At 45.2% G+C, this 13,306-nt stretch overlaps 1 protein-coding gene across 3 annotated transcripts in view; it reads right to left on the reverse strand.

The window, feature by feature from the left end:
- Nucleotides 1-13,306, reverse strand: part of LOC308439469 (S-adenosyl-L-methionine-dependent tRNA 4-demethylwyosine synthase TYW1) — a 74,021-nt gene that overhangs the window by 24,282 nt on the left and 36,433 nt on the right. For all 3 annotated transcript variants that reach the window (XM_080941292.1, XM_080941293.1, XM_080941291.1), the window contains one exon: nt 11,387-11,522. In XM_080941292.1, coding sequence (XP_080797418.1) covers nt 11,387-11,522 — 136 coding nt within the window. The remainder of the gene's footprint in view (nt 1-11,386; nt 11,523-13,306) is intronic.

Genomic DNA, 13,306 nt, shown 5'->3' on the forward strand with positions numbered 1-13,306 from the left:
GTCATCTGATCTCTAGGTGCATGTCTTGGCATGCCCACACTCACACACAAATAGGGAGAGAGACAAATTAATGAATATAAAAAAAACTTTTTAATAAGATAAAATATTCCAGTGTCCACTGCCTAAGGGAGGAAGCTGACCAAGCAAGAACTTAACAATACTGTCAGGTGCCAGAGCAAAGCTGAGGCTGTATGTTGCGGTGTCCTCTGCTCTCTCTGGCGCCATATGTAGTCATAATAAAATGTTAAACCTATACAATTACATGTTGGAATTCTGTTGCTTCTAATTAGGCTACACATTCCAGGTGAGGTTATTACAGCCCAGGCCTACAGCTCTCTTAATTCCAGTGATTTATCTTGACAGTTGCAATTCAAGACAAACTAGTTGAGGTGGTGTCAAAACAAGATAAAACGACCTCCTAAAATATGGCACCAACTTACTAGTAATCAAAGGGATGCAAATTGAAACAGTAATGAGGTACCATTTTGGATTATCAAATTGGCACAGGTTGTTTCTTTTAAATAGCAATACTCAGCACTTCCGAGACAGGCACACGCATTCGCTCACGGTGAGACTGTGATTCAGCACAGACATTTTGGAAATTAACACGGCAACGTGATTAAAGATTCTAGAAAATATCAAACTGTTGATCTGGTAATTGCATTTCTAAAAAGTTAGCCTATGGGAATGATAAAGCTCGCAGACAAATGCTGAGGAGTGAGACTATACAGTGGAGCCCTTGTAGTGTGCTGAGATAGCATAGTCTCAAGATGTTTAACACGAAGCAACACCCACTGATCTACGGTGTGGCCATTCGGCCAACACACCTACAGTGGTATTTCAGGTGGTATCTGTGAACCCCTACATGCCTGAGGTTCTCCTATGGAAAGCAGGGCTCAGTGCAGATGTGTGGGTTAGTTTCTCATCGTATACCTATGAAAACATATCCTGACAAAAGCAGCCTAAGGGAGGAAGGACTTACCTTGGCTCACAATCATGGTGGGGAAGGCAGAGCAGCAGGAGCAAGAGGCAGTCGGTCACACTGCACCCGAACAGGAGTGAGCAACACATGCTCAGATGCTCACGTGCAGCCCACTTCCTCCCCTCTGTGCACTCCAGGCTAGGCCCAGGGAACAGTGTGCCCTCCTCTGGAGTGGGTCTTCCCACCGCAATTAACCTAATCAAGAGAATCCCTCCGAAGGCTTGTCTTCCAGGTCCTGCCAAATTAACATGTTATATGAGCTATCAGGGCAGGATTCTAGGAAAGGAAGGGTGAGCTAAGGTCGAGTTTGTTTTATTAGACTCTCTGTCCCACTGAAACCTTGGAAAAACCTGTTCTAGAGGAATGTTTAATGACAGGCAGTCATTTTCATATTCAATTGTAAAAGGACATAGTAACGGGTGGCTGTGAGCTCTCATGACTGAAGTGCACTGCCATGGGGTGACAGAATGGGTCCCCGAGCACTGAGCAACATATAGAGGTCAGAAAACAATGTCACCAAAATCAATAAACAGATGCTGGTGGTGCAGCCCCACCCAGATGCCGCTCCAGCTCCCATCTCTTACACTCTGTGTCTGAAGATATGGACAGAAAAGCCAATTCCCTGGCAGTATTCCCAGAGACACAGCCCATCCATCATTCCTGCAGTAAACTCGTATGGACAGAAGCAGTTGGACCCAAGGTACATGGGACACAGAGGACACAGGGGTGAGAGCTCAACACAAACATCACAGGTCTCCCCAAACCACCATGGCAAGTTCAGTTTGACAAGAATGCCAGGTGACTGGACAACACTCGTCCCTCAGACAAACCAGTGAGCTCAACAGCAGGTCTACTTTCCAGAACTATTGCTTAAGCCCATCCCGATGTCTGAGTTCCAAATAATAAGAAAATGACCTCCTTCCTGGGACTTGATTGTTTAATCACAGAACTATAGAGTTTAGAAATGTTTGAATTTCTTTAACTTAAGTCAATAAATGTCCTTGTACTTAAGACTAGATCTCAAAAATAAAAACGACTGATTAAAGACAACTGGGTCCTTGAATGAACTTCCCATGTTCCCTCTCTGGAACATTCATCAGTGAGGTGTGTCTGGTGTTTTAAAGTTAAATCAGAAATGACAGCAAGCTGAACCTGCAAGAGGAAGGACAGGACCAGGGAGATGGCTCAGCAGTTAAACACACCTGCCAAACATAAAAGCAAAGGAACAGCCGTACAAGGTTGTTCTCAGACTTCTACATGTGTCCTGAGGCACTCAACTACGAACAATATAACAATAAGAAGTAATTAAATAAAAATTTTAAGAGGGGGACTGGACTGGTGGCTCAGCAGTCAAAAGCAACCTGGCTCTGGCAGAGGACCCAAGTTCAATTTCAAGCACCCATACCAGGTAACTCACAACCACATGAAATTCCAGCTTCTAAGGATCTAGCGCCCCCCCCCTGGCCTCTGCAGGCATTGCACTCACACATGCAAATATGCACACACAAGTTTAAAACTAATATTATTAGAGGATGACTCCATCATTTAAGTGAATCTATGAAGTTTATACTGAGCTGTGTCTGTGGGGACACTGTTGAGCCTGGCTTTTCAAGATGAATCAGAAATGAGAGCAAGACGAAAGGAAGAGCAGAGAGCACTAGGGCCCGGTGCCTTCCACTCAGATTGCTTTCCTAAGGGGCATTCCTTAGGAAACAACCCAGAGAATGAACTACTAGCCACAGGATGCTACAGGTCCATCTTCTGAGCTGCTCCACTCAAAATGATGAGGGGAAAAAGGAGGGAGGGAATACTAAATACCATGGATTAAAAACACAATGGACAGCCTCATAACCAGGAAATGGACTCAGTGTCTGCCAGGAAACACGTGGGACAAAACAGCATTGAGTCAAGATAGACACAGGCACAATCCCAGGGTGCACTCACCTGACTTCTCAGGTGGGAGACCGACACAGTTATATAAGGAGGTGACTCTGTGGTCAAAGAAAACTAAGCAGATAGATGTAGAAAGCATTTAAAAGTAAATGAACCCAAAACATGGTGACAAGGGCCTATGATTCCAGTGTTCAGGTAACAACAGGAGGACCCGAGTTTAAGGCCATAGGAAACCCTGCCTGAAACGAAAGATAAAAGTATCTGCATAATAACAAGGCTTTTAAAAACATATTGTTAGAAAAGTAGGATGGCTCAGCAGTAGAACCCAGTGAGGGGCTGGGGATGGTTTCTGGTTGGCACCGGCCTAGAATCCCCCAGTCAGAAGCTGGAGGCGTGGCTCAGTGGTAGAGCACTCACCTGATATGCACAAGGTCCTGAGTTCCAAACTCAGCACAAAAGTTAAATACATAAATATTTTCACATGCACACAAATACACATATAGAACCTATCAAGAATGTGTACAGCATGATCCAATTGTACCTTATAAAACTGAAATGTAGCCCGCATATGTTAAATAGTTAACTACCACAACAAACACCAAACACTCAAATCGAGGGTCAGGTGACGATTCCATAGACTAGAGTTCTTACTGGAGATTATGAGTTTGTGAGGTCCAGAGCAATCAGGTGGACTCCTGACACCTCCATTTTTAACCCCAGCCTTCCCATCCTCAGAGAATGGAAAAACAAAAGCGAACCCAGCCTCAACCCCTAGGGGAAGGAAAGTCTCAAAGAGGCCGCCCAGGTTGTAATCATGTGAGGGCCAGGGCTGCAGGCATGACAAAGCCCCTGCCTTCCATCCCGAGCATCACATAAACTCCAAAGGTTGTTGTTTATGTGAAACTGAACATTTCTGCTTGGTCCCAGCAACAACTCATTTCTTCCCACTGTGTGGCTGGATTTAGGAACAGAACAAATGGCTGGATACAAATGGTATTTATTCCAACCCACTACCCTCAAGGATAATGGAGTAATTCTTTTATTCCTGTGAAGGCGAATGACTTTTCCCACACCTGGTGCCTTCTTGCAGGCCCTCAGCAGAGGTGCAAGTTATCTTTAAATCACCATAAATCAAACAGACCACCAAATGGTCTCAAAGATCTTCACTTCCCAAAAGTGCTAATAAAATGGTTTTTCAGATGTCAATTTGAGAAAGTGCTTCCCCTTCCTTCCGGCTTCAACCAGACAAAGAAATTAGCTCCTGATCATTCTTTTTAATTTCCCTTTCCCCCTTAAACTCTGCTTTTAATAAATCAAACATGATGATTCTCATGAAGGTGTTCGATTCTAATCTCCAAAATGGGGCTGGTTGGGCTCAAAGTTTAAAACAAGCCTGGAGATGAGCGGCTCTGAAGGATCTCTCACTTGCTAAGAAATTAAAGGTTATGGAGAGAGCTCATCAGCAAAGAAAAAAGCCACCGAGGTCAGCAAGACAGCCTCAGGGGTAAAAGGCGCTTGCTGCCAAGACTCATGACTTCCTAGTACAATCTACATGGCGGAAAGACAACCAACTCAAAAGTGAGGACACACATGCACACTCACACACACACCTCCTCACACACATATATACTCATACTCACACATATATTCATACACACATAGAATAAAGGAAAAGCATTTTTGTAAACAGCCACTGTGAGTGGTGAGGGCCCGTCAGCTGCCAGCAGCCACGAGACAATGAGAGGCCTGCCTCAAGGTGCAGCCCACACCCCTTATCCCAGCGTAAGTCACTTCTTAATGCCGTGCAGCACCAGAGACCATCCTGGTGCAGACCTCCAGCTGTGCGGGCACCTTCTCCACCTATGAGCTCACAGAGGTGCTAACTTTTGTACCGTGAAGGGTAACAGTGCACTGAAGGCAAACTTCTGGCTCCTTCTTTTAGCTACACAGGTAGAATGGCTCCGCTGTGCTCTTGCCAAGTTGAGGACTTTGACCCCTTCACTCTGCAGGCATATCTCGGCTAAGCTGAATCATCAACATCACTGCTTGGTGCCCGGGATCCTGTTCTAGTTTTCGTTCTTTGGTGTGAGAAAATACCCAGACCAAAAGCAACGTTTGCTCGAAAGGAACAGGAAAGGATTTATTTATTCCCAAGTCACAGGCCATCACTGAACATCAGGGCAGAAACTAGTAGAGGAAGGAGGATCAGAAAATAAAGGTCATTTGTGGTTACAAACTGAGTACGAGGCCAGCCTTGGCTTCAAGAGGCCCTGCCTTTAAAACAACAACAAAACAAAAAACCAAAAACAAATATAGTGACATATCTTTAATCCCAGCACCTGGGAAGCAGAGACAGGGAATCTCCATTAAGAAGTAAAGCCAGGGCTACATAGTCAGACCACATCTCAATAAGTGAATGAATGAATGAATGAATGAATGAATGAAGAGATGACCTAACAGTTTGCTGTTCTTACAGATAACCCAGCACCCACTTGGGAGCTCACAACTAACTATAGTTCCTGTTCCAGATGATCTGACACCTTCTTCTGGTCTCTTTGTGCACAGACATACAGGTAAAACACTCATATGTATAAAATAAAAATTAGTATTTTCAGTAACAACCTTGTGTATTTCCAATATTTAAGCTTCTTCTTTCCCCCTTTAAATGAATTGATTTCCTCTTTCCTTTTGATTATTTCTTTTGCAGGTGCACATGCAACTTTGTGTGTGCTCATCTATTTGCATGAAAGTAGAGGCTAGACGATATCCTTGGGTGTCAGTTCTCAGGTGCTGTCTACCTGGGATTGGAGGACGGGGCCACACATGAGGCCAGCACCCATGAAGGCCAGAAGAGAGAACAGGATGCCTGGAGCTGTGAGCCAATGATGCAGGTGCTGTATGAGGACCTATTGGGGTCCTCTGGAAGAGCAGCAAGTGTTTAAGTGCTCAGCTACCTCTCCAGCCCACATTATGTTTTTTGAGACAGATCTCTCAATGGATGGCCTGGAGTTCTGCAAGTGAGCTAAAATGGCTGGCCACTGGGCCCCAGAGATCCACCCACATCCATTTCCTCAGTGCTGGGGTTCTAAGAACATGCCACTGTGCCTAACTTTTTATGCAGCACTGGGGATCTGCACTTAGTCCTCAAACTTGCTAAACAACGCATTCCTTGCTGAGTACACCACTGTCCAGCCCTCTCTCAACTCTCCTTCCTCATCTCCCTAGCTCTTTGCTCCCCTGGTCTCACGGCTGGTACTTACGAATTCCCCGTGGTAGACAAGCCAACCACCTCAGCCTTCAAGCCTCCTAAGCAGTCTGCTTGAGCTACAGGCTGCACACAACAAGCCAGTTAAAATGGCACGTTTCCTGGCTCCTTTAAGCAGAATATGGCTAAGGAACTGAGTCTGGCCAGCAAGATACCAATGGAAGCGTTATATAAATCACCCAGGGGCTGGAAAGATGGTTTGGCAGTTAAAAGTGTAATGACTTCTGCAAGTGACCCAGGTTCAGCTCCCAGCACCCGTGTGAGGCAGCTCCCCACCACCAGGTCTGGAGGCTCTGATGCCCCTTTTCTAGCCTCCGCAGACACTGCAGTCACACACCCATACCATCATACAGACAGACACATAGATAATTAAAAACAATCAATCTTTAAAAGGTGTTGGATTCAGCAATGCCAAGGGAGAAAAGAAGGAACTGGAGACCACACACAAGCCCCTGGCTCACCAACACTCTAGCACCAGCTCACACATCGTCTGTGTGGAATCTGCCCCTGCAGCTCATCTGAATGCCAACGGCACAGTCCACTTAGTTCTGGATCTGGCTAGCTATGAGGGGTGCTTATTCTCACTGTGTTACAGATATCTGTAGCAGCAGCTCCAGTTCTCTTAGCCTAATCCATGATTAAGAGCTCTGGCTGCCTTCCCAGAGAGCCAGAATTTGGTTCCCAACACGTACACTGGGCAGCTCTCAACTGCATGTCACTCCAGCTCTAGGGAGCCCGATACCCTCTTCTGGCTTCCTCAGATACCTATGTTCATGTGGCATGCATTCACATAAACACACACACATAAATAATGTTTTAATGTTATTTTTAAGATGACTTTCTGAAATGCAAGGGCTTGGAACTTTGTCGGGTTTTTTTTTTTTTCTCACCAATAAGAAGCCAAGCTGGATAATATACTACCTGCAAATGATTCTCTCTCTCCCTCTCTGTTCTGCCTGAGAACAGGGCCCTCCACTGCCCTGTCTACTGTTGCTCATGACTAGGATTAGCCTTACCAGGTATTAAGTACCCAGAAAGTACCGGCCAAGTGAAGGGGCAGTCTGTGTGGTTGGGTATTAGGGTTTGTTCATGGATGGGTATGCAGAACCTCATACAGCTCTGACAGGGCATCGGACGGAGCTGGAGGAGTAGCTCAGTAGCAGAACGTGTGCTCGGAATGCGTGAGGCCCCAAGTTCAATCTCCATCATCAAGAAAAACAAAAGCAAAGAAATAAACACATGGGGGGAAAAATCTATAAATGTTAGAAGGCAGCAGCCCATTTTTAACAGAAACTAACAGGACATGACTCTATCATAAGAAAAACGATTTTGGTAAATAAAAGTTTTATACACACACACACACACACACACACACAAAATGATAACAGCAATATATACACCCAAAACCCAAGTTTATGTGAGGGCCAGTGTGTCCAAGGCCAGCCTTCATTACATGAGACCCTAACAATCAATGAGAAAAATTAAAATGGGCCATATATCAACTAAAGTCTTCTGAAGAATTTCTTAAAAACTCAGATGAGATTCCTGTACATGAAATAATTCTGGCATAGATCTGTACATGTAAAACAACACTTCCAAGCCTAAAATCAAAAATAAAGGTCAGCAACAGCTGCTTGGCAGAGGAAGGCAGTCTTTGCGCCAGCACCAACCAGGAAGTCTCTTGTTTGGTGATGCCTAGTAATCTGGCCACACCAAATTCAACTGACTCTGGTGGTCCATCAACCATATCTGCAATGCAATTGCTTCCTGCTCACAGTTTGCAGGAAACAAACATAAATGCTGCCCTTGCAAACATCCATTTACAACACTGGGCTGAAAGATCTGTATGCAAAGTCAAGTCTGGATATTAAACTCACGCTCCACTGGAAAACCAACAACCTCCAGGCAGAGGATCTGCAGGGAGCTGCCTGGATTTGGAAGGCATTTGGAAGATATATGGATGCTAATATTCTTTATATGGTATGTGAGCCAAAAGTCAAAGGAGGTGCACATAAAACTCTATTACCTTGTGGATAGACAGATCTTGAAAAACATTTCTCATTTTTAGATAGCTGCCAAGCTGCCACTGCTGTTCAAGTCGCAATCTTCTCATGGCTGACCTCTATATTACAACGAGCTTTGAGAAAAAGACAATTTACAAACCAAAGAAGGAAAGTATTGTTTCCTGAAAGTCACCCTCTGCTCTGTATATTTATAGTCATCTGGCTCATCGAAATGTAGAAATTTCTGGAATCAATTTTGCAGTGCTATACAAACAACCATCATGAAACTTCAGCAAACTTTCAGAGACAAATAACAATTACAAAGACTGTAGCTTATGTTGGGGACTTCGGTAGGAAGGCTGCTCTGTTTTGAGAGGCAGTCTCAGTAAGTAGGCCGGGTGGGAGAGGTGTGAATGGGAAGAAGTGATCTCAAAGCTAGAAGGAAGCACACAGAGAGACAGAGACAAGGAGGGAGGGGGAAATATGCAAACAGAAAAGGCTGAGCAAGACCCAGTTCCAAGAACACACACTCCGTGGCCAAATTCCTCCAGACAGGCTCCGCCTTCTGCTTCTCATAAACACCCGTGCCATCACCGAAAGAGGAGTCCTTCCGTTAGGTTAGGGCCTCCCTCACTGACCCAGCCAGTGCTGCACTGCATTTGAGCCTTAGCTTCTTCTCTTGGAGTCTGTCAATCCTACCAAGCTGACACCCAGGATTACCCATCATGGGGCTAGAGATGTGGCTCAGTGGATAAGAGCACTTGCAGAGGACCTGAGTTCAGTCCCCTGCACCCATGTCAGGCAGCTCACAAGTGCCTTTAATTCCAGCTCCAGCGGATCTGATGTCCTCTCCTAGTCTTCGCAGCCAACCCCATGTGTGGCTATACACACATATACACACAAACACACACACAAATATTTTTAAAAATATTACAGCCAGGTCCTGGTGTCACACACCTTAAATCCCAGCACTTGGGAGGCAGAAGCAGGCAGATCTCTGAGTTCAAGGCTAGCCTGGTCTACAGAACTAATTTCAGTACAGCTAGAGCCACAAAGAAAACTCTGTCTCAAAACAAACAAAAAAACAATAAAAAATGAATGTATACCATTTCTTTATTCGCATCTCTGTGGTTCTCTTCATTCATCCCCAATTTCCATATCCAGCCTGGAACACTTTCATAGTCAGAGAAGGGAAGGTCAACTATCAAACGTTCCTTCAAGTGTGAATGATGGGCCATGTGCACACTGGCTTGTTTAAATAGTAGACATGAGATTGGAAAGACGGTGAAGTCCTTTCAAGCTTCCACAAGCAGGAAGACCTAAGTGCGGTCCCAGAACAAGCACACACAAGCTGGCTTCTAACACTGGTGCCACAGAGGCAAAGCTAGGCTCACTGCCCAGGCATACTAAACTAATCACGTCTCAGGGCACTGAGACTCTGTCTCAAAATAAGGTGGATGGCACCTGAGGAATGACACCTGAAGTTGAGCTCTGACCTGTACACACATGTATACCTAAACGCACATAAAGACAAATATTAACTAGTACAGAACGCCCCATTCCTATCACAAGCACCCCCATAACAAGTAAGTAACATAGCTCCAGGACATCAGGTCAACAAGCCCCACAGTTTTCTGAGCTAATGTTTGCTTTTGGGTTTGGAGGTTTTGGTTTTTGGTTTATTTTGTAGGGATAGGATCTCACTATGTTTCCCTGTCTGTCCTTACATTCTCAGAGATAGATACCTGGGATCTAAAATTCAGTGCAAAGGACTTGTCGATCCTGTCTGTGGTCTCAGCCTCAGTTCCCAAGTACCACAGTGAAAACAAGAAAAGGAGCACATACAGGAGCCAACTATTTCCAAGACAACATTAAAACTTTTTTTAAAGATCTTTTAATTATTTATTTACATGTACACACACACACACACACACACACACACACACACACACACACACAAATATAGGTGCCCATAGGAACCAGAAGAGAGACTCAGATCTCCTATAACTAGAGTTACAGTGGTTGTGAGCCTGACACAGGTGCTGGGAACTGAATTCACATCCTCTATAAGAGCAAGTACAGGATTTTAACCACTGAGCCACCTCCCTGCCCAAGACATTCAGTTCAGATGCTCTGACTCTTAGCAGTTCTTATGCATTATCCACGTGCTGACACAGTTACCTGAGACTCACACTCAGTTACTTCTGAGCCTACACTGACACTGAGTTACTTCTGAGCTCATGTCAGAAAGGACATAAGCCAGCACACTCAAGAGAAACCTAGTAAGATATAAACGCATAAGAAATGCTCTTTGTTCCTCAGAAATCTGATGATTTTCTAAGCCAGAAAGTAAGTAACCCAGAAAGCAAGTAAGAGGGCTTCGTGGATAAAATCACCTGACACGAGTGACCTCAGTCCCAGAACCCAGTGACAATGCTGAATGCAGTGGTGGCATCTATAACTCCAGCACTCCTACCACACGAGAGGTGGAGACAGGAGAAACACGGGGGTGAGCTAGCCTGGACTACCCAATAGCAGAAGCAATAAGAGAAATCCTTCTTCAGCAAAGTGCAAGGAGAAAACTTTGCTTCCCAAATGCTGTCTTCACACCATGGTATGTGCACACAAACATGTACCACACTCTGCCCCACCGCACTCAATAATAAAAAATACATTTTTAAAAACAGAATTTGCAGCTAGGTAGTGATGAAGTATGCTTTTAATGACAGTACTCAGGAGGCAGAAGCAGGCAGATCTCTAAGTTCAAGGTCAACCTGGTCTACAGAGTGAGTTCCATGACATCCAGGGCCAAAAGGAGAAACTCTGTCTCAAAACAAAAGAAAACCTTAAGATGTGGAACAGAGAGGGTTCAGCAGTTAACATCACCCGCTGCTTGTGCACAAGACGCAGAAGTATGGCTTCCAGCACCCACATGGGGAGGGTCACAACTGCCTGCTACCTCCAGCTCCATGCCCTCCTCTGGCCTCTGAAGAGATGTCTCAGGGATTCAGACCTGGATTCAGTTTCTACTATCCACTCAGCCATAGTCTCTGGCCCTGAGGTAGTAGGAATGCACACAGTACACACGCAGGCAAAACACACACACGCAGAAACCTTTTCTTAAAAAAAATTGAAGAAAAAAAATAACATTATAATCTTTCTGTATTTAAAAAAAAAATGAGGTAAACAAGGCTTTGTTCATTTCTTATGTACCTATTTTGGGGATGATGTACAAATCCTTACCTTTGCAGATAAGGCTTTCAAACTGTCTAGGAAGCGCTGCCAGAAGTCCTTGAAGAGCGGGCGGTCGATCTTCTTCAGGCTGTCTTTGGTGCTGGCGTCCACGCTCACGTAGAGCTGCGTGACTGGTGTGAGGTTCCTTGGGAAGGGAAGAAGAAGACAGAAGAATTATGGCGCCATTAGGAGCTCCACCATATAAAATGTACAGTGCGGAAGAGACGACAACGCGGCAGAGGTCTAGAAGTATCCACTCTGCCCGCCGGCCCAGAGCTGGGAATGGAAGCCGAGGCCCCGTGCTGTGAGGAGTAGCACTGAGCTCCAGCCCAGCCCACGAGGATTTTATAATGCGACTCAACAAGAAGTCTCTGGTTACTTTCCAATGCCTGGACATGGAGCTTAAAAAACTGAAAACATTTAAGTATCTGAAACAGGTCCATCTTTGCACACTCAGTTTTAATGGAAACTGGTAAGATGAAACCCAGCTTGAGACCCTCAGCCATGGCACAGCACAGGGAGACAGGCTTCCCTCGTGAGCTCTGCCACGTGGTCTGAGGCAGGTGCAAACTCAGAACTGTGGAATGAAATGGAAAAGGTGTCGGATAGTGTTTTGCTGGGGCAAACACTTGAAGGAGTATTTTCCTGAAGCAGACATGAGTAAAAGGATGTTTTGCTAAAGCAAGCACAGGAAAGGACGCTTGACGAAGGATTCCCCACTGTATTGGTTAGCCTTACATCCACTGTTGAGCTCCATACGGAGAAATGCACCGAACAAACTTCTGGTGGTGTGCTGGTGGCTTCTTGCCACGTCCTTGGACTCAGACCAATTGGCAGAGTAATGGCAGCTGAGACGGACTCACATGACGTTTGGTAAGGCAGACTCTCGTTCTGAGGCAAGACCCGTGGAGGACACGTGATGTTTAGAGGGAGTATAACCAGGACTCGGCGGACTGTGAGAGGGGCTTGCTTACAGAGCCAGCTCTGCAACACTTCTTGGTCTCTTGTCTTCACTGATCTTTGCTTCCGTGAAAGCAAAGAACTTGTCCTGGTGTCCCTCCTGCTGACTCATGCAGATTCGGCTGAGGCCTGGATATTCTGACTAGATCGTGCCACTGCTACTGCTATCCCGATACTACTCAACTGGAGCTGCTGGTGCTGACCTATAAACTGAACTGCTACTTACCATTTCTAAATAGGCCCACTTCCCTATCATCCCATATCCTAATAACCTTTCTTTTTCCACTACCTCTGGTGGGTGACAGGCTAGAAGGGAGGTTACAGCATTAAAGAACTGTGGTTAAAATCAAGGTTGAAAAAAATTTAAAACTACAGTATAGTTTTAAAAACTATAGTCTGGACCAATGGGTCTCTGGAGGAAACTCCAAAAGACAGGAAACAGGATCCAGCCCATATAACTTACTCGAAGAGCACAGAGCCACATCCATGCTTTGGAAGGAGAAATGGGTTCAAGTCCACTTCTCCTGTGTAAAAGACTGGCTGAAGAGATAGGGGTGTGAGTGTGTGTGTGTGTGTGTGTGAGAGAGAGAGAGAATGTGTACATGTGTGTACATGTGTGTGTTGCTCTTTTGTTCTGTTTTTTTTTTTTTTGAGTCCAGCTCTCACCATGTTGCCCAGGTTGATCTAAACCTTGCTATGTAGAAACTGCCTCAAACTCACCATCCTCCTGCCTCAGTCTTCTCGGTGCTGGGATTACAGGTATTTACAACCACATCCAACTTCTTCTGGGATTCCTAATCAACACAATGGGGTCCTCTAAGATGACTCAGTGGGTACAAGTACTTGCTACCAAGCCTGATGACCTAAGTTTTGTCCCCACAACCCACATGGGAGAAGAGCATTGACTAGAAAGTTGTCCTCTGATCTCTACAGGCATGACATGGCAAATGCATACAAAGAAACACTCAT

Source organism: Micromys minutus, assembly GCF_963924665.1.
Source record: "Micromys minutus genome assembly, chromosome: 29".
Classification (NCBI taxonomy): Eukaryota; Metazoa; Chordata; class Mammalia; order Rodentia; family Muridae; genus Micromys; species Micromys minutus.